General features: G+C 43.6%; 1 protein-coding gene across 8 annotated transcripts in view; it reads left to right on the top strand.

Annotated features, from left to right (window-relative positions):
- SORCS1 (sortilin related VPS10 domain containing receptor 1) overlaps window positions 1-22715 on the top strand; it is a 1076837-nt gene that overhangs the window by 924567 nt on the left and 129555 nt on the right. For all 8 annotated transcript variants that reach the window (XM_089660690.1, XM_089660686.1, XM_089660688.1 and 5 more), the window contains exon 23: window positions 7113-7244. In XM_089660690.1, the coding sequence (XP_089516816.1) occupies window positions 7113-7244 (132 nt within the window). The remainder of the gene's footprint in view (window positions 1-7112; window positions 7245-22715) is intronic.

Raw genomic sequence — 22715 nt, 5'->3', positions numbered from 1 at the left:
TAGTGCAAAAAATAAAAACGTCCAACCACCAAAAGAAAGTTCTGTTTGTGTGAAAAAAATGATAGTAATTTTGTTTGGGTACAGCAAGGCATGACCGCGCAATTACCAGTTAAAATAACACAGTGCTAAACACCAACAAAAGAAAGTTCTATTTGTGCGAAAAAAATATAAATTTTGTTTGCATACAGCTATGCATGATTGCGCAATTACCAGTTAACCCTTTGAGGACCGTAAGGTTTTGGAACGCCAAAAGAATCAATTTTTTTGTTTTTAAAGTTCGGACACTTCAGTTGCTGTAACTAAGGCATTTCATGAAATAATTGCAAAAAGCTAGACCCATTTGTTGTTTGTTGATAAGAACTAATATTTTGACTCAAACCAAAAAAAAAAAGAGTTTTAAGTTCTTAATCAGATGATACAGGCAATTAAAAACATGGGACAAATACATCCCTTGGTCCTCAAAGGGTTAAAGTAACACAGTGCTAAAAAGCAAAAAAAACAAATGCTCTGGTCATGAAGGGGGTAACATCTTCTGGAGCTCAAGTGGGTAAACCAGTGTGCAGGAGGCCCAACACCTTGTATGAAGGCTCCTGGGAAATAAGTTGGAGGAACATATAGAAATGTTCAGGCAGACTTGCGACCAGTCCCGATAAGCGTCTGTTTTAACATCCTTTAATTTGTTCCTTCTGCAAAAAAAAACAAAAAAAGCAAAAAAAAAAGAAAAAACGAAGAAAAAAAAAAGATTCCCCTCTTGTTTGCCGGAATTGCTTCCTTGCAGCTGTTATTTCCCCGTTACCTTGCCGGCAATCTGGATCTGTCTAACGAGAAACTTTTGTGCGGAAGGCAAGAAGTGTCAGCAAGGGACCTGCCTATTTTCAGAGTCACGTATTTCCAGTTGAGAGATTAAAGAACATGTTACGCGCGCGGCGCGTTTTGGCCCGCTGAGCCTGCGTCCATCTGTTTAGCCCTTGCACAGCTGATTTGTAACTTGCTGGAGACCGGCTCTCCTCCTAACATTTCATAAAGCACCTCCATGCATTATTGAAGGACGTGGGGGAAATAAGACGGAAGAGGAACATTCTCCTTGCCACTTTTTTTTTTTTTCGGCAATTTTCAATCGCCGTCGTTACAGAGAGGAGAAGTCGGGAGGCAGAGAGCCCTGCGGCCCTATCCCCTGTTCGGCCGCGATACCCAGAGGTGGCCTGGATGCTCAGCCAGGCTAGCAATGGCAATTAATCAGCTAGTGTGAGCGTGTGCGGCAAATCGCTTGCTTGGCTCCTATTCCCCCGAGCGGCTCCTCTGGGGGGACAGGTGCACCTTGCCACGAGTCGGGTGCCAGCTGCGTTTGAACCTAACTTCTGTCTGCTAATTAAAATGGTCAAGATTTAAACCTGCAGTCTGCATACAGAACGCAGCGGGGAAGCGGCTGGCTCCCAGTTTCCAGCCATTGGCAGCCAATTTTACGCCTCGGTGTCGGCCCCCGGCTTTCAGCTTCATCGGTTTAACTCCTTAAAGTAGATGCAAACTCTAGCTGGGTGACAGTTTGTTCTGTGCGCTGTATATCATACGCAAACTATTATTTATTTAACCACTTGAGCTCCGGAACAGGGCGGACTGACAACTCATGGGGCCCCCGGGCAATAGTAGATCATGGGGCCCCTGTGTCCTTGCCCAAACTCAAAAAAGCCTATGAAAAAGGTACCAGGGGCATCTCATGGGGCCCCCTACTGGCCCCGGGCCCTCGGGCAGTGCCCAAGTTTCCAAATGGTCAGTCCGCCCCTGGTATCATCTCATTGTCCCAGATCTGTAGCACTGACTGTATCTGGCTGGTGCTTAGTGCCCAAGGGTAGAAACACATTCATAAATTTGCTCTGTGCGTCAACATTGACTACTACTAAATTAAAGGGTAAGTCCACCCAAAACCAAAATGTAATATATTGCAGCTTACCAATCATTAGAAGCGGTGCCTGTAATAGTTTTCTTTTTTAGGCTTTTCTCCTCTGTTTTCACCTGGTGATCTAGCCAGTAACACACCACCTGTATTAGAGCGATCCCAGTCTGCATGAAGGAGCGCAGGGGTATAGCAGACAGCAATAGTGTCAGCCAGGGGCATCTCATGGGGCCCCCTACTGACCCCGGGCCCTCGGGCAGTGCCAGAGTTTCCAAATGGTCAGTCCGCCCCTGCCTCAGACATGAAACATTAAAAAAGCATATCCTTCTATAGTGTGAACTTGTCTCTATCTGGAGCACGAAGTGTCATTTCTGTCTGCTGCTTTGTTCTTCTGCTATCAGCATGAATCACTTCTGACAAGTTTTTCTGACACAAAAAGAACAATGGTAACAGCGGAGAGACCTCCAAACACACAGCCTGTGATTGACAGCCTCTGCTCTGTTCCTTTGAGCGGTTTGGGGGGGGGGGTTGTAACTCTTCCCTCCAATCAGCTCTCAGAGCTCTCCTCACTGAGCTCTGCAGTGTGCAATCCTAGCTCCCTGCCCCCTTTTGTCTGAACTCTCAGGCAAGCTGTATAAATTCAGCAGTTTGAATGGATATAGAGAACAGAATACTGCAGATAAACAGTTACAACTTATATAGCAGGATTTGTTTCATTTCTGTGTATCACCTGAGGCCAGTCACTCCACTGCATATATGCCCAAACTCAAAAAAGCCTATGAAAAAGGTACCAAGGGAACCTCACAGGGCCCCCTACTGACCCTGGGCCCTCAGGCAGTGCCAGAGTTTCCAAATGGTCAGTCCGCCCCTGCTCTGGAAGGTTTTACCCCCTTCATGATCAGAGCATTTTTTTTACTATTCAGCACTCTGCTACTTTAAATGGCAATTCCGTGGTCATGCAGCACTGTACACAACTGAAATTTATCTTTTTTTCACACAAATAGTTTTTTTTGGTGGTATTTAATGGCCACTGGGATTTTTAATGTTTTAATTGTATAAATTGAAAATGCTGAACATTTACAATTTATTGTTTTCTACCTTCTGTTATAAAATACATTCACCGGCCACTTCTCAATTGCTTGGTAAAACACATTGCTACTCAGCCAATCACATGGCAGCAACTCAATGCATTTAGGCATCTAGATGTGGTGAAGATGACTTGCTGAAGATCAAACCGAGCATCAGAATGGGGAAGAAAGGGGATTTAAGTGACTTTGAACATGACATGGTTGTTGGTGGTGCCAGACGGGCTTGTCGAAGTTCAAACTGAGCATCAGATTGGGGAAGAAAGGGGATTTAAGTGACTTTGAACGTGACCTGGTTGTTGGTGGTGCCAGATAGACTTGCTGAAGTTCAAACCGAGCATCAGAATGGAGAAGAAAGGGGATTTAAGTGACTTTGAACGTGACATGGTTGTTGGTGGTGCCAGATAGACTTGCTGAAGTTCAAACCGAGCATCAGAATGGAGAAAAAAGGGGATTTAAGTGACTTTGAACGTGACATGGTTGTTGGTGGTGCCAGTCGGGCTTGCCGAAGTTCAAACCGAACATCAGATTGGGGAAGAAAGGGGATTTAAGTGACTTTGAACGTGACATGGTTGTTGGTGGTGCCAGACTGGTTTGCCGAAGTTCAAACCGAGCATCAGAATGGAGAAGAAAGGGATTTAAGTGACTTTGAACGTGACCTGGTTGGGCTGGTCTGAGTATTTCAAAAACTGCTGATCTACTGGGATTTTCATGCACAACCATCGGGGGATTACAGAGAATGGTCCATAAAAGAGAAAATATCCAGTGAGCGGCAGTTGTGTGGATGAAAATGCCTTGTTGAGGTCAGAGGAGAATGGGCAGACTGGTTTGAGATGGTAGAAAGGCAACAGTAACTCAAGTAACCACTCATTACACGCAAGGTATGCAGAATAAAATCTCTGAACGCACAACACACTGAACCTTGAAGCAGATGGGCTACAGTAGCAATAGACCACACCGGGTACCACTCCTGTCAGCTAAGAACAGGAAACGGAGGCTACAATTCGCACAGGCTCACCAAAATTGGACAACAGAAGATTGGAAAAACCTTGCCTGTTCTGAGGAGTCTCGCAAACCCTAGAGATGGTTGTGCGTGAAAATGCCAGGAGATCAGCAGTTTTTCAAATACTCAGACCAGCCCGTCTGGCAGCAACAACCATGTCATGTTCAAAGTCACTTAAATCCCCTTTCTTCCCCATTCTGATGTTTGGTTTGAGCTTCAGCAAGTCGTCTTCACCACGTCTAGATGTCTAAATGCATTGAGTTGCTGCCATGTGATTGGCTGATTAGCAATTTGTGTTACCAAACAATTGAACAGGTGTACCTAATAAAGTTAGTGCCTATTCAGTAAAAAATAGAAAAATCTAATTTCTTCATACAATATAGGCCAAAAAGTATTGTGCACATGCCTTTGGTAAAAAAAATCCCAGTAAGGCAACGTTCACACCCACACCTATGTAGTTTGTGTTTTATCCTTTTCTGCAGTTACTTTTTTGCAGTTGCCTTTTTGCTGCGTTTTAGATGTGTCTTGCGTTTTTTCTTCTTCTTGCTAGGCAGATTTAAAATGCAAACTGCATCAAAAACGCGGCAAAAATTTACTATATGCTTTTCTGCAGCATTTCCGTTGAAGTCTATAAAACCAAAAATGTAAATTTTGCATTCAAAAAAGTCTCTGACCCTTTCCAAAAAACGCACCGGGTGAAAACTCGAAGATATGAATGTGTCCCATAGAAAATCATGTTAAATGGACTGTAGTGCCTTTCTGCAAAACACTGCAGAAAACGCTTAAGCATGAACTTTCTGATCTGGCTGTTTTTTTTCCCTGCTTTTCAGGAAGAACAGCCAGATCACTGTTCTGTTTTGGTAATAGCAGTGATCAGCGACTTATAGTGGAACTGTGATAGGGTGGTGGGCAATTTGGCGCTAACAGACACTGGCTGGGAAGTACACTAACTAACTGACACCAATAGTGAAACTAATACAGTGATAATACTGTACACTGACACTGTACTAATGGCACTGGCTGGGAAGGGGTTAACATCTAGGGGCAATCAAGGGACTTTTACTTTCTGATCTGGCTGTTTTTTCTCCCTGCTTTTTAGAAAGAACAGCCAGATCACTGTTCTCTGTTTTAGTAATAGCGGTGATCAGCGACTTATGGTGGGACTGTGATAGGGTGGCGGGCAATCTGACGCTAACAGACACTGGCTGGGAGGTACACTAACTAACTGACACTGACATCAATCGTGAAACTAATTCAATGATAATACTGTACACTGAGACTGTACTGACACTGGCTGGGAAGGGGTTAACATCTAGGGGAAATCAAGAGAGACTGTGATAGGGTGGCAGGCAATCTGGCACTAACAGACACTGGCTGGGAGGTACACTAACTGACACCAATAGTGAAACTAATACAGTGATAATACTGTACACTGACACTGTACTATTGACACTGGCTGGGAAGGGGTCATCATCTAGGGGAAATCAAGAGAGACTGTGATAGGGTGGCGGGCAATCTGACGCTAACAGACACTGGCTGGGAGGTACACTAACTAACTGACACTGACATCAATCGTGAAACTAATTCAACGATAATACTGTACATTGACACTGTACTAATGACACTGACTGGGAAGGGGTTAACATCTAGGGGAAATCAAGAGAGACTGTGATAGGGTGGCAGGCAATCTGAAGCTAACAGACACTGGCTGGGAGGTACACTAACTGACACCAATAGTGAAACTAATACAGTGATAATACTGTACACTGACACTGTACTAATGACACTGGCTGGGAAGGGGTTAACATCTAGAGGAAATCAAGATAGACTGTGATAGGGTGGCAGGCAATCTGGCACTAACAGACACTGGCTGGAAGGTACACTAACTGACACCAATAGTGAAACTAATACAGTGATAATACTGTACACTGACACTGTACTAATGACACTGGCTGGGAAGGGGTTAACATCTAGGAGAAATCAAGAGAGACTGTGATAGGGTGGCGGGCAATCTGGCACTAACAGACACTGGCTGGGAGGTACACTAACTAACTGCCACTGGCATCAATAGTGAAACTAATACAGTGATCAGTGATAATACTGTACACTGACACTGTACTAATGACACTGGCTGGGAATGGGTTAACATCTAGGGGCAATCAAGGGACTTTTACTTTCTGATCTGACTGTTTTTTCTCCCTGCTTTTTAGGAAGAACAGCCAGATCACTGTTCTCTGTTTTGTAAACACAGAACTCAGTGTGTAATTGGACACAGCTGATCAACAGGTTTCAGCCAAAGTCAATATAAAACTGATTAAAATATCTGAAAGATCTACAATGTGGCCCTTGTACTGAAAAGCTTGGGGACCCCTGTTATTGTGTAGGCATAGAAAGTTATTTACTTATCAGTTTGCTGTTGTTATCTGCAGCCAAAGGGCCGACCTATTTCATTCCACAACATGAGATGTTACAATAGGACATGAAGCAACAGGCGATACAAATGTATTGCTTGTGCATGAGAGAGGTGTCAGCGAGATGTTTCTCCTAATGACCTCTCCGGATTGAGGACCGAATTAAGTGTCTGGTTTCCTGAGCTTCCTGCACATTAATGTGACAATGCAGGGCTGGGGTTGTAGTAGGGGCAGTGGCGGACTGACAACTCATGGGGCCCCCAGGCAATAGGGTATCATGGGGCCCCTGTGTCCTTGCCCAAACTCAAAAAAGCCTATGAAAAAAGTACCAGGGGCATCTCACGGGGCCCCCTACTGACCCCGGGCCCTCGGGCGGCGCTGAGTTTCCAAATGGTCAGTCCGCCCCTGAGTAGGGGATAGCATGAAAACATCTGCACAATATGGCTTTATTATCTTGTATTTATCAGAAGATTCAAGACAGAAAGGGATAAAGCAAATCCCTTTAAAGTGGTTGTCACCAGAACTGGTGTCCCCATTGGAAGATTTCCCCTCTATCCCTGTTCTGGTGTCAACCCAAAATTTAGTGTTTTCTTTCACTTTTAGCATGACTGTGATCGGTTTGTATATTAGTTGTGTCCTCGGGGGTGGACCATATCTGAAGGCAGCTCTCTGATTGGTTTGTGTTTTGTTTTTTGTCCATCTACCTCTGTCTTTCTGTGCAGGCCACGGGAGTCAGCAGTAAGCAGATTCTGGTTGCCGTCCTACCAGGGTTGCCCACATCAGCTGAGCTGTTTATTCTTCCCCACCAAGACAGCCCAGGGGAAGCCAAGAAGAAGACGGAAGATTTGACACAGGTACAATATATTATAAATGAATCAAATACAATCATTTCCCAGACTTCACATTCTATTCATAGTGGCCCATAAGGCTGCATTCACTCTTGGCGATTAGGAATTGCTATCAGAATCTTGGCGATTCCAAATCGTGGCAATACACACGGCATGTGTTTGGGAGTCATGCCGGACTCCCCTGAAAGTGGGATAGAGGGAGTCAGGCATGTGTTTGGGAGCCATTATTCTTAATGGCACCCCAAATGCGGTGCGGTTTTGCAACATGATTACAACGTTTCAGAGTCTCACAGGACCCCTTCATCATGCATGCCTGATGAAGGGGTCTATCACGTACCTGTTGATGGAGGCCAATGGAGAGAGGGCTTCCCTTGCGGCTAAATTCCGGATTCCCCTGAGAGTGGCACAGCGGGAGTCAGGCCCAAAGTTGCACAGGTCGCCTGTAGGAGTGCTGGTTGGTGGTCCACTCAGAAGCACAGCTGGTGCACGGAGATAGGTCTGCAGACAGGAAGCGCCTGTGCGAGGTATGCAAGCCCTTCCGGGATTTAGATGTTTACTGGGTAGTCGGTTCAAGCCAAGGTCAGGTACCAGGTGGGAATCAGAGCAGACGTAGTCAGATGGGATAGCCGAGGTCATACACAGAGGAGCGAGAAAGAGAGTATCCGTAAGCCAAGCCGAGGTCAGATCAGGGGTAAGGCAGAGTACACAGGTCCAGGAGCAAGCCGAGTCGGTAGCAGGAAATCACAGGTCAAAATCACAGGAACAAGATATCATCCAGCAACTTGAGAAAGTGATGAGCCTCCTTATAAAGGCTGTCTGGCACCAACCTGAGGCTGATGTGTGCTTCTGCGGCCATGCAGAGTACTGGCAGAAATGCCAAATCTTCCAGAACTTCTGCCGTGGACAGGACCCTGACAGGGTCCTGCGAGACTCCGAATGTTGCCTTGCTGTAACTATGTGATCGTTCATGAAAACTTTTGGACCCGTTTTGGTGATCCTCGGTGTGCTGGTGACATTCTCCCTTACTGATTCTGTTCGATTCCAGCCGACGGTCGCTGCAGCACCCACTTATACACACGGCCATTTTTAACGCAGGAACGTGTACATTTGGATTGTACACTTGTATTTGCAACACAATTGTCGCGCAGCAAAACTCACATTTAAAAATTGCATGAAGCTCATCGCCCCAAAAAAGGTGCATGAACCTAATTTCTGTGACAAAGGCGCATAGGGCGGTGCATTCAAGTGAAAGGGCTGCTTTATTTATGACACGTGGAATCGCATGAAAATCATGCATAGAAAATTGTAAATGTGGATGCTGGTGGTGGCTCTACTCATCTATGTAGCCTGTTGGCCTTTTTAAATATTTTACGTGAGCATTCATAAATTTTCTCTGTGCATCACCATTGACTACTAGTAAATTAAAGGGTAAGTCCACCCAAAACCAAAATGTAATATATTGCAGCTTACCAATCATTAGAAGTGGTGCCTGTATTAGTTTTCTTTTTTAGGCTTTTCTCCTCTGTTTTCACCTGGTGATCTAGCCAGTAACACACCACCTGTATTAGAGCGATCCCACTCTTCATGAAGGAGCACAGGGGCACAGCAGACAGCAGTAGTGTCAGCCTGGGGGTAGAGGAGTGTTAAATATACTAGCAGATCTAAATACACTAACAAATTGAAGATGAACTCCAACTCATACTTTATAAATAGTTACAGCAACAGTTTTTTTTATTTTTGGGGGTGGTTTACATAAATTAATAAAATTGATCATTGTAAGCATCCTTTCTAGTGTTGAATGGTTTGTCTCATCCTTGTAACTGGTCCATCTGGAAGATAGCTTGTTCTTTTGGGAAACATCAGACTTATTGGCTGGATCACCAGAGGAAAATAGAAGAAAGAAAGCTTAAAAAAAGAAAGCTAATGTGGCCATCACATCTAGGAAATGGCAAGCTGCAATATAATAAATGTTTGCTTTTAGGTTTAATACCACTTAAGCAGCTTGTGTGTATATTGGGGCGCTTGCCTTTACACGCACATGACCTTTAATGGCCCCCCAGTCTTAGTCTGTAGGGTTCAATATTGAGTTGGCCCCGCCCTTTGCAACTATAACAGCTTCAACTCTTCTGGGAAGGCCGTCCACAAGGTTTAGGAGGGTGTCTATGGGAAGGTTGGACCATTCTTCCAGAAGAGCATTTGTGAGGTCAGGCACTGATGTCGGGGGAGGAGGCCTGGCTCGCAGTCTCCGCTCTAATTCATTCCAAAGGTGTTCTATGGGGTTGAGGTCAGGACTCTGTGCAGGCCAGTCAAGTTCCTCCACCCCAAACTGGCTCATCCATGTTTTTATGGACCTTGCTTTGTGCACTGGTGTGCAGTCATGTTGGAACAGGAAGGGGCCATCCTCAAACCGTTCCTACAAAGTTGGAAGTATGAAATTGTCCAAAATGTCTTGGTATGCTCACGGTTTAAGAGTTCCCTTCACTGGAACTAGGGGGCCAAGCCCAACCCCTAAGAAACAACCCCACACCATAATCCCCCCTCCACCAAACTTTACACTTGGCACAATGCAGTCCGGCAAGTACCTTTCTCCTGGCAACTGCCAAACCCAGACACGTCCATTAGATTGCCAGACAGAGAAGCATGATTTGTTACTTTAGAGAACACACCTCCACTCCTCTAGATTCCAGTGGCGGTGTGCTTTACACCACTACATCCAACGCTTTGCATTGCACTTGGTGATGTAAGGCTTGGATGCAGCTGCTCGGCCATGTACACCCATTCCATGAAGCTCTCTACGCACTTGTGTTGTGCTAATCTGCCTGCACAGAGCCCTGATCACAACTCGACAGAACACCTTTGGGATGAATTAGAGCGGAGACTGTGAGCCAGGCCTTCTCGTCTGACATCAGTGCCTGACCTCACAAATGTGCTTCTGGAAGAATGGTCAAACCTTCCCATAGACACCCTCCTAAACCTTGTGGACGGCCTTCCCAGAAGAGTTGAAGCTGTTATAGCTGCAAAGGGCGGGGCCAACTCAATATTGAACCCTACGGACTAAGACTGGGATGCCAGCAAAGTGCATGTGCGTGTAAAAGCAGGTATCCCAATACTTTTGGTAATATAGTGTGTGTGTGTGTATATATATATATATATATATATATATATATATACATACACACACACAAAAGAAAAGGTCGATAGCACCTGCTGCTAATATGATTAATGCCATTAAGAAGAGTCCTGTCCTCCGGACTCAATGTAGAGCAAAAAAGTCCAAAAAGGGTTGCAACATTAATATAATATATCTTTTTTTTTAATCAAATAAAAAAAACAAACAAAAAATAAATCACATATTGGCAATATGTGATTTATTTTTGTTTGATTTTCAAAAATATAATACTTATGCTGCAACCTTTTATATTTACACCAGAGGCCAGTGTGTACTGTATACATAGAGACCAGTGGCATCACTGAGAATGTGGGATATATATATATATATATATATATATATATATATATATATATATATCCCTGCAGATCCTATTTAATGAACTCTATCTTATGGAAATATGATGACTTCTCTAACTTGAACATATTTGTTTTGCTGTGTTTTATAGTGTTGTGAATGTGTGTAGCTCATTAAGTTGCGCATTGCTTTTTGGAGATACTAAACGCAGTGATTAAGTATATACTTTGATGTTTTATGATATAACTTACGGTAATGTGTGTTTATCTAACGCTCCAGGCATTTTACCTTTTTTCTGAATTACCGCTTTAACACCTTATATCTGCGGGTTTATAGAACTGCCAGCCCAAACACTCTCTCACCACTTTCGGCTTTTATTTCTACAGATCTGCAGGCAGGGCTTGGAGCACTTCATAGAGAAATAATGAGTACTGAGATGCTACATGAGGCAGGTCAATGGAGATCATCCACTTCTAACAAAACAACAAAAGATTTTGTCATTCTGAGCTTGCTTACTAGCTGTCGGCGCCCTCACCTTGATGGGATTTCCAGAATACAGGCTGCTGCTGGTTTTGATTTACAGCCCAAGAAATAACCGATACAACCTTTTACTTGCTAAGCGCGATAAAAAATACTGACTTGCACAAGTCAGTGACTGGAGTGCGGTTGTTTCTACATTGTCCTATAAGTACCATGGCCACGGCATGCAACTTACTAAAACTTAATACAAGAGATGAAAAGACTTACTGTACATACTGCATGAAACGTATTAGAAGGTTTTCACCTGGTTTTAGATTGGAGAACCGCAATGTGAATGCAGCCTACCTGTCCCTTACAGACTGACAACACCCCTGGACAATGCAGCCCGTTCACAAGGGAGAGCTGACATCACTGATAGCCAGGGGTGGACTGACAACTCATGGGGCCCCTGGGCAATAGGGGATCATGGGGCCCCTGTGTCCTTGCCCAAACTCAAAAAAGCCTATGAAAAAGGTACCAGGGGCATCTCATGGGGCCCCCTACTGACCCCTGGCCCTCGGGCAGTGCCCGAGTTTCCAAATGGTCAGTCCGCCCCTGCTGATAGCATAGCCTATCCATTTAAAGCAGTAGTAATCTGCATAAAAAAAAAAAAAATCCCCTGCAAGGTAATGGCATGATGTGGTAGCATGCATTGCATACTAGCACATTATGAAGGACTTACCTTAAAATGATGCTCTACACTGCTGCAGAGGCTTTCATCTTCACCCGGTCTTCCTTCTGGGTTCATGAGCTCTGGCCGTCTGACTGCCTGAGCCGTGATGACGTCACTCCCGCGCATGGACATGGGAGTCCCGGGCCACAACCTAGTGGTCTGAAGGAACGGCACGGGTATGATATAATTGAGAATGCTGTCTATCTATTCAGTATAAATCAGTGTTATTACTAAGAATGCAGCTATCCATTCACTAAAGATCATTGACATCACTAAGAAAGCAGCTGATCCATTTACTAGAGACTGATAACATTGCAGTGACTGCTGAGTATCCAGTCACTAGAGACCAGTAGCATCACTGAGAATGTAGCCTATCCATCCACTAGAGATTGGTAGCATCACTGGGAATGCGGTCTACCAATTCCATAGAGATCACTGACATAACTAAGAATGTATGTAAAGAGTAAATATGCGAGCGCTATCTGAAAGGGAAATAGCTGCTGAAACACCAAAAAGGCAACCAAACAGAACCCTCTAATGCAAATCTCAATATGAAGGTGCAGCGCTAAAACAAAGTACAGTTGTGGCCAAAATTATTCAACCCCCAATGCTGTAAAGGGGTTTAGGGACTATAGTGTACATTTGGAATTGTATTCAGAATCAAATCCTACAAGGACGTTGTAACTACCCAAATGCAACTAAAATGACATCAATTGTTTATGTAATACAGTAGTAAATGGTTCTTATGTGGTTTCTTCATTGCCACAATTATTCAACCCCTTAAAGACTACCACTCTGAAGAACAGAGGTTCATACAGGTGCTTTCCATCAGGTATTGAAAACACCTGTGGATGTCACCGAGCAGCAATCAAGCATAATAAGCACCAATTAGGCAGCTTTAAAATGACTGTGATACTCAGCTCCTTCTAGACATTTACTGGTGTGGTTACAAACATGGTGAAGGCAAGAGAATGGTCCAGGAAGACAAGAGAAGAGGTGATTTCTCTTCACAGGAAGGGCAATGGCTATAAGAAGATTGCAAAGATGTTAAACATACCAAGAGACACCTTAGGAAGCATCATTCGCAAATTCAAGGCAAAGGGCACTGTTGAAACGCTACCTGGTCGTGGCAGAAAGAAGATGCTGACTTCGACTGCTGTGCGCTACCTGAAGCGTAGAGTGGAGAGAAGTCCCCGTGTGACTGCTGAGGAACTGAGAAAAGATTTGTCAGATGTGGGTACAGAAGTTTCAGCCCAGACAATAAGACGCACACTGCGTAATGAAGGCCTCCGTGCCAGAACTCCCAGGCGTACCCCCTTGCTGTCTCCAAAGAATAAGAAGAGTCGACTGCAGTATGCCAAAAGCCATGTGGACAAACCACAAAAGTTGTGGGATAGTGTTCTGTGGACTGATGAAACAAAATTAGAACTGTTTGGGCCCATGGATCAACGCTATGTTTGGAGGAGGAAGAACAAGGCCTATGATGAAAAGAACACCTTGCCTACTGTGAAGCATGGTGGAGGGTCAATCATGCTTTGGGGCTGTTTTGCTTCTGCAGGTACAGGGAAGCTTCAGCGTGTGCAAGGTACCATGAATTCTCTTCAGTACCAGGAGATATTGGATGGAAACGTGATGCAGTCCGTCACACACCTGAGGCTTGGGAGACGTTGGACCTTTCAACAGGACAATGATCCCAAGCATACCTCCAAGTCCACTAGAGCATGGTTGCAGAGGAAAGGCTGGAACATTTTGGAGTGGCCATCGCAGTCACCAGACTTAAATCCGATTGAGAACCTCTGGTGGGACTTAAAGAAAGCAGTTGCAGTGCGCAAGCCTAAGAATGTGACTGAACTGGAGGCCTTTGCCCATGAAGAATGGGCGAAGATACCCGTAGATCGCTGCAAGACACTTGTGTCAAGCTATGCTTCACGTTTAAAAGCTGTTATAACTGTAAAAGGATGCTGTACTAAGTACTAAGATTGAATGTCACTTGGGGGTTGAATAAAACTGATAATGCTGTGAGCACAGAAAAGACATTTGTGGTTATTTCATTATAACTGTTATGTTATATTTGTCTGACCTACAAGTGCCTCTTTAATGTAAATGTAAGCAAGATGACTGAATGATCAAAAGCAATGTCAAACTGGCCAAAACACTCAATTTCAGTGGGGGTTGAATAATTTTGGCCACAACTGTATGCAATATAAAGATATATCTCATAAATAGTGTATAACAATGAGAAGGTGCAGCATTATAAAAACTGTGCAGCATGGATAAATGACAAGTCATATGCTCAGTATGTTGGCAATGATAATAAGCAATTGCAGATCAAACATGAAAATCAATCAACAAGTATAAATAATGTGAATAAGTGATGTCACCAATTGGTGAGTATGGTGCATAAAAAGTCCCAGGTAAACTGCCCACGTGAGGATCCTGTGTGATCCCGATAAGCATGCGTGGAGAATTAGTCCAAGTGGCAGATAATCCAAAGTAAATGAATTGCGCACTCACCAGAAGTGCGTGTAAATACTCATTTGAGATATAACCTATCTCAACAGGTATAGCTTAGGTCATCCGCCTCCCAGGTCAGGTCAGGATCCAGTATACTTCCCAGTCACATCTGTATGGAGTACTCAGGGATCCTTGATGCGTATCACCAATAGGGGTCACCCTTAATGCAGCCTCTGGGGATGGCCCTCATGAAGAGGGACCAATAAAAGAGATCACATAGCGTGATACTGTAGGGAACTTTATTCCATCAAAGAAAAGTGCAATAACAAAGTTAAAAGACTACGTGCATCGTACGAAACGCGTCAGTGGGGCTACAGCAACTGGATGTCTAGCCACCGCTGGTGGCCATCCTGATTTCCCACTATATGGTCAATGTTCTTTTAACTTTGTTATTGCACTTTTCTTTGATGGAATAAAGTTCCCTACAGTATCACGCTATGTGGTCTCCTTTATTGGTCCCTCTTCATGAGGGCCATCCCCAGAGGCTGCATTAAGTGTGACCCCTATTGGTGATACGCATCAAGGATCCCTGAGTACTCCATACAGATGTGACTGGGAAGTATACTAGATCCTGACCTGACCTGGGAGGCGGATGACCTCAGCTATACCTGTTGAGATAGGTTATATCTCAAATGCGTGTTTACACGCACTTCTGGTGAGTGCGCAATTCATTTACTTTGGATTATCTGCCACTTGGACTAATTCTCCACGCATGCTTATCGGGATCACACAGGATCCTCACGTGGGCAGTTTACCTGGGACTTTTTATGCACCATACTCACCAATTGGTGACATCACTTATTCACATTATTTATACTTGTTGATTGATTTTCATGTTTGATCTGCAATTGCTTATTATCATTGCCAACATACTGAGCATATGACTTGTCATTTATCCATGCTGCACAGTTTTTATAATGCTGCACCTTCTCATTGTTATACACTATTTATGAGATATATCTTTATATTGCATACTTTGTTTTAGTGCTGCACCTTCATATTGAGATAACTAAGAATGTAGCCTATCCATTCACTAGAGACCAATGACATCACTAAGAATGTAGCCTATCCATTCACTAGAGACCAATGACATCACTAAGAATGTAGTCTACCCATTCCTTAGAAACCAGTGATATCACTAAGAATGTAGCCTATCCATCCATTAGAGACCAATGGCATCACTGAAAATGTAGCCTATCCATCCACTAGAGACCAATGACATCACTGAAAATGTAGCCTATCCATCCACTAGAGACCAATGTCATCACTGAGAATGTAGCCTATCCATCCACTAGAGACCAATGACATCACTGAGAATGTAGCCTATCCATCCACTAGAGACCAATGACATCACTGTGCATGTATCCTATCCATCCAATAGAGACCAATGATTTCACTTAGAATGTAGCCTATCCATCCACTAGAGACCAGTGACATCATCAAGAATTCAGCCTATCCATTCACTAAAGACCAATGACATCACTTAGAAAGTAGTCTATGCATTTTCTAAAGACTAATCACATCACATTGACAGCAGAGTTTCCATTTATTAGAGACCACTGTCAGTGCTAAGAATATGGCCTACCCATTCCTTAGAGATCAGTGACATCACTTGGAATAAAGCCTATCCAGTCAATAGATAGAAGTAACATCACTAAGAATGCAGGCAGCTAATCCATTAATTTGTGAACAGATCAGATTGGTGCCTTTGTAATCACTCTTATCTAATTATTTAAATCGCTCTCATGTACTTAAATGTCCTCATCAATACTGCTTTACTCAACAAAGTGACCTCCTCGGTTTGTGGGTGCGTTTGGTCTATATTAAACCACAAAGGTAATATGGGGTATTCTCCCAGCCCGGTCTAAATTGGTTGTGAATGGAATGCACAAATTCACACATTTATGAGTAAAGCGGATCCCCTCTGGCTTCTGCGAGAATATTGCATTCCAGAGAAATCTTTTCTTTCTGAAATCCCTGAGCCTCAGTGGTCATAAAGAAAGGGAGCATGGAGGAGGAAGCAGCTCAGAGCTCCACAGGAGACACGAAGGAAGCATGGAAAAGCCCACAGCTGCATCTGGCCGTCAGGTTAAATCAATCATACTTCATTGGATTCATAACAGAGTTCAATGAGGGAAACAATAGCATTTTGGCATCAGTAAAGGCAGCACTTACAGGTATATTAACTCTATGACATCCAGAAATGTTGAAGCAGGTATCCAATTTTTTTATAAAAAGCCTTGCACTTGTAAAAATTGAAAAACTAGCTTTAGCTGCCTTCAGTCCACATTGTCCCCAGCAGAAGGTCCCCTTCTCCACCGGATGGCTTTCCTCTTCCAGCCTTAATGACAGGCATCATCAATCATCCTAGTTCCTGTAGGGACAGGCTGTCATGAACACCCCCAAAGGGGTTCCTCACCACAACGGTCTGGACTTACAGTACTTCTGCATGAAATGGAGCTCACACTTAATACATGAGTGTCATTGAGTGCAAGAGAAGAGGAAGAACGTGGAACATCAGAAGCCAGAAGATCCTGGGAAAGAAGATATGTAGAATTTAATTTTTTAGGTACATGTCCCTTAAAACTGGAGATTGGTTTTAACCATCCAAGATGAAATATAGGAGGGTTGAGTGTTTCTCTAGCTTTTTATAACTCCTGGGAATTCAGACCTAAAACACACTAAGGCTCGGTTCACAGTGCCGCGATTTGGGATCCAACTTGTAGGACCCCAAGTCACATGACATGTGAAATCCCATGTTAGTCAATGAGAGCTGTTTTAATTAGCACTACTGAAGTTGCTCCAACTTCAATGCAACTTCTAACTGACTTGTGCTGATAAACTTTAATGGAAGTCGCCTCCAAGTCGGATCCTCATCTACATGGATGTGATTTGGAAAAGACATTACAGGAAAATGTCACAATAGCTGATGTTCTCATTGGCCACAGGCAAAGTAGCATCAAAGTAGTACTCAAGTTGTGTCAAGTCGCCAGTAAATCGCCTGGCAAAGTCGAACCGTAAGTTGCGTGACTTTCAGGTCGTAGTAGTGCGAACAGAAAAATGTCCACCAGGAAGAAAAGCCCTCACTAACCTCTGCAGCCATAGGTGTTGCATAGCAAGTTATTCACTAAGTTCACAAAAGCAACAGTAAGGTCCTTCAAGTCTGGTCTCCGAACTGTTATATCTGTTTTGCTTTTCAAGAGTACCTGCTCTGTTTAGATGAAAGATTAGAAGGTTGGCAAGCTGCCACGTCACTACTGGTAAGTAAGAGCAAGGTTAGTTGAGTTGCTGAATCATTTTTAGGAGGGGAAGGAGGGTTAGCTGAGCTGCTAAATCATTGTCAGGCTGGGAGATGAGTCAGCATGGGGAGGAGGGACCGAGGGAGCTGAGCTACTGGATCACTGCTGGGAGGGGAGAGAAGACTTAGATGCTGAGTGAATACTGGGAGTAGGAACAGAGGAAGAGAAGAAGGAAAAGTGACAGTGCTTCAGCTGTAAAATTTGAGGGTGAATTACTCCACAGTACTTGCAGCTTTAGAACAAGGGCTTGTTTTAAAGTGTATTTAATGCTTGTTAAGAATTTGAAAATAGTTGAATGTTCATAGCCTGGCCACAGGTTTCTTCTTGGTGACAACAGTGGACCAGGCCACTTGTAGTTTCCATTGTAAGCCCATGTGACAATACAGGAGCACTGTTCAGAGACAACATGTTGTCACCCTATAACTGGAAGTTAAAAATTACTTTCTTTTTAAATAACATTAAAGAGAACCTGACACCAGCTTCAAAAACACACAGATAAATGCACAGAAAATGAGGCATTTAAACGCTTACATGCATTGTTTTTACTTTACAAAAAAAGTAGTTTAGTTGCTTGTAATGAACTTGCTAGAACATTTGATTATTCCCTGTTGTCAATTCCCTGGCATGGCCCTCCCCCTCCTTGCAAATCATGGCCCTCTCTTCTTCTAGGAGTGTGTAATTGTTGTCTATGCTGGCTCAGCTCCTCCACCCCTCTCTTCACCTTCTTGCATGATCCTATAAATAGTTGTCAGGAAGGTGTGAATAGTAATACTATAAAGTGTCACTTGAGTGACAGCTCTGAGTCTGCTGGGACTGCTGACATCACATCCAAGATGGTGGCACCCAACAGCAGTCTGTGGGTTTTTGGAGGTCTACACAGGTAAATAACATGCAGAAAAAAAATATACCGATTAGCCAAACCATTATGACCACTGATAGGTAAAATGAATATAATTGATTATCTCATTACAATGGAACTTGAAGGTTTGTGGGATTTATTAGGCAGCAAGTGAACATGTTGTCCCTGAAACTGATGTGTTGTAAGAATCTGAGTGACTTTGACAAGAGCAAAATTGTAATGGCTAGATGACTGGATCAGATCAACTTCAGTACTGCAGCTCTTGTAGGATGTTTCCAGTCTGCAGTGGTCAGCACCTATCAAAAGTGGTCCAAGGAAAGAAAACCAGTGACAGGGTCATGGGTGGCCAAGGCTCATTGATGGACATAGGGAGTGAAGGCTGTCTTGTGTAGTCTACTCCAATAGAAGAGCTACTGTAGCTCAAACTTCTGAAACGTTAATGCAGCTTCTGATAGAAAGGTGTGAGAACACATAGTGCATCGCAGTTTGTTGTGAAGGGGGCTGTGTAGCTGCAGACCGGTCAGAGTGTCCATGCTGACTCATGTCCATGGACAAAAGCCCCAACAATGGGCATTTGAGCATCAGGACTGGACCACAGAGCAATGGAAGAAGGTTGCCTGGTCTGATGAATCACATTTTCTTTTACATCATGTGGATGGCCAGGTATGTGTCACTTGAATCAAAAAAGGGATTTATAAAGAATGTGCCAAAGGGCCTCTATAGCCAGCGTCAAAAATGTAGATGCATGTATAACTGCAATCATGTCTGTGGGACATTTATGACTCTTATACCTTTCTGTACACAGACTGTTGTCCATTCTAATGAACTATCTAGTCATCTATAGCATTAATGTGCGCTGCTCTATATACATCCAGGTGATATCTATGACTGCAATTGTCTCACATGTTAATTAGTCATGATGTGCCTTACAGTATTCCTATACAAATAATCCACACCTGGAGGGTACTTTACAGTGGAAGGAGTATATACATACAGTGGGGATCGAAAGTTTGGGCACCCCAGCTAAAAATTTGTATTAATGTGCATAAAGAAGCCAAGGAAAGATGGAAAAATCTCCAAAAGGCATCAAATTACAGATTATACATTCTTATATGATGTCAACAAAAGTTAGATTTTATTTCCATCATTTACACTTTCAAAATAAGAGAAAACTAAAAAATGGCGTCTGCAAAAGTTTGGGCACCCTGCAGAATTTATAGCATGCACTGCCCCCTTTGCAAAGCTGAGACCTGCCAGTGTCATGGATTGTTCTCAATCATCGTCTGGGAAGACCAGGTGATGTCAATCTCAAAGGTTTTAAATGCCCAGACTCATCTGACCTTGCCCCAACAATCAGCACCTTGGGTTCTTCTAAGCAGTTGTCTAGAAAACTGAAACTGAAAATAGTTGACGCTCACAAAGCTGGAGAAGGCTATAAGAAGATAGCAAAGCATTTTCAGATGTCAATATCCTCTGTTCGGAATGTAATTAAGAAATGGCAGTCATCAGGAACAGTGGAAGTTAAAGCAACATCTGGAAGACCAAGAAAAATATCATACAGAACAGCTCGCAGGATTGTGAGAAAAACAATTCAAAACCCACGTTTGACTGCACGATCCCTCCAGAAAGATCTGGCAGACACTGGAGTTGTGGTACACTATTCCACTATAAAGAGATACTTGTACAAATATGGTCTTCATGGAAGAGTCATCAGAAGAAAACCTCTTCAACGTCCTCACCACAAAAATCATCGTTTGAACTTTGCAAATGAACATATAGACAAGCCTGATGCATTTTGTAAACAAGTTCTGTGGACCGATGAGGTTAAAATTTAACTTTTTGGTCGGAATGAGCAAAGGTACGTTTGGAGAAGAAGGGGCACAGAATTTAATGAAATGAACCTCTGTCCAACTGTTAAGCATGGGGTTGGATCAATCATGCTTTGGGGTTGTGTTGCAGCCAGTGGCACAGGGAACATCTCACGAGTAGAAGGAAAAATGGATTCAATAAAATTTCAACGAATTTTGGATGGTAACTTGATGCCATCTGTGAAAAAGCTGAAGTTAAAGAGAGGATGGCTTCTACAAATGGATAATGATCCTAAACACACCTCAAAATCCACAGGGGATTACATCAAGAGGCGTAAACTGAAGGTTTTGCCATGGCCTTCACAATCTCCTGACCTCAACATAATTGAAAATCTATGGATAGACCTTAAAAGAGCAGTGCGTGACAGACAACCCAGAAATCTCAAAGAACTGGAAGACTTTTGTAAGGAAGAATGGGCAAAGATACCTCAAACAAGAATTGAAAGACTCTTGGCTGGCTACAAAAAGCGTTTACAAGCTGTGATACTTGCCAAAGGGGGCAGTACAAGATATTAACTCTGCAGGGTGCCCAAACTTTTGCAGACGCCATTTTTTTGTTTTCTGTTATTTTGAAAGTGTAAATGATGGAAATAAAATCTAACTTTTGTTGACATATTATAAGAATGTCTAATCTGTAATTTGATGCCTTTTGGAGATTTTTCCATCTTTCCTTGGCTTCTTTATGCACATTAATACAAATATTTAGCTGGGGTGCCCAAACTTTCGATCCCCACTGTATATCTTTGGATATTATCTGCTACACTGGCCTACCCAAACGAATGCTATCCCCACTCCAGTCGATCCTACACTCAGCGGCTAGACTCATCCACCTCACCAACCGCTCCACATCTGCCTCCCCCCTCTGCCAATCCCTTCATGGGCTCCCGATTGCCCAGCGCATCAAATTCAAACTGCTAACTCTGACCTACAAAGCCATTCACAACGCCGCCCTGAACTACATAACTGACCTGATACCCAAATACTACCCTACCCGTGCCCTCCGCTCCTCACAGGACCTCCTACTCTCTAGCTCCCTGGTCTCCTCCTCCCACGCCCGATTGCAGGACTTCTCCAGGACTTCCCCCATCCTCTGGAACTCCCTACTGCAATCCATCAGACTGTCACCTACCCTCCTCACCTTCAGGCGCACCCTGAAAACCCTCCTCTTTAGGGAAGCCTACCCCAACCTCACCTAACACCCGACCTCACCTAACAACTAACCTCCTCCACTCCTCCCACCACTCCATCCCCCACAGCCATCTCCTCCTGTACCACCTTCCCCTCCCTCCTAGATTGCAAGCTCGAAAGAGCAGGGCCCTCGAACCCCTCGTGTAGTGTATTGTTACTGTCTTGTCTCATGTTCTGTCCCCCTTGCTACTGTACAGCGCTGAGCATACCATTTGGCGCTATATAAATACTGTATAATAATAATAATAATACCCACCCAACTGTTGTCTTCTTAGGCCTCTTGATGTCCATTTAGGTCCTATCCATAAGGGTATACCATACCACCTTTCATGAATGAATGTGGATGAGTGAGCAGCTGCTTGGGCGGCAAGACAACATCGTCTCTTTAAATTTTAGTGGGGTGGGGGTTAGTGGTTTTAGCTCATTTTTGTGTATATAATTTTGTCACTATATTTTCAATAAAGCCATTTTGTACTAAGCTGCATGGTCCCTTTTGAAACTTCCTTTTAGGGGTAATCTATTACCCTTGATTGTTGAAGGTGTGTGTCACTTACCTGGGGAAGAGATGGCAGCAGGATAAAGTATGGGAAGAAGACAAACCATCAAAGGCACTGTGATGATTTGGGCAATGTTCTGCTGGGAAATCTTAGGTCTTGCCATTCATGGGGATGTTACTTGAAGTCCATGCCGTGAAGGGTCTGGGCTGGTTTAGTGGCTAAAAGGGGACCTACTCAATACTAGGTGGGTGGTCATGGTGCTATGATGGGTGGTCATAAGGTTATAGGTGGTGGGTATACACATAATGTATATTCTTACAGAACGATTTCTGTTGAAGTGAGTGGACTTTAACATGCTAAAAAGTTTTCTCCTGCACCAGCTGGCAATTTTATCGTTACCTATCCAGAGGCTTTAGTGGAAATTGCATATATATATAATTTACTGTATATAGTGGTAAAGCAGAGAAAGGTTTTCACTGAAAGCACCAAGGAGTCTTCTTTTGTCCCGTTATCAGTTGGCAATGTGAAGGACACAAAAACTTGGACCATTTCTCCGAGTCTCGCCATAATTCCTCCTGAAATTGGACGCATTCC

Source organism: Staurois parvus, unplaced genomic scaffold, assembly GCF_062004578.1.
Source record: "Staurois parvus isolate SC_StPar_1 unplaced genomic scaffold, SC_StPar_1.0 ptg001263l, whole genome shotgun sequence".
NCBI lineage: Eukaryota > Metazoa > Chordata > Amphibia > Anura > Ranidae > Staurois > Staurois parvus.
This window is presented reverse-complemented; position numbering and strand designations above follow the sequence as displayed.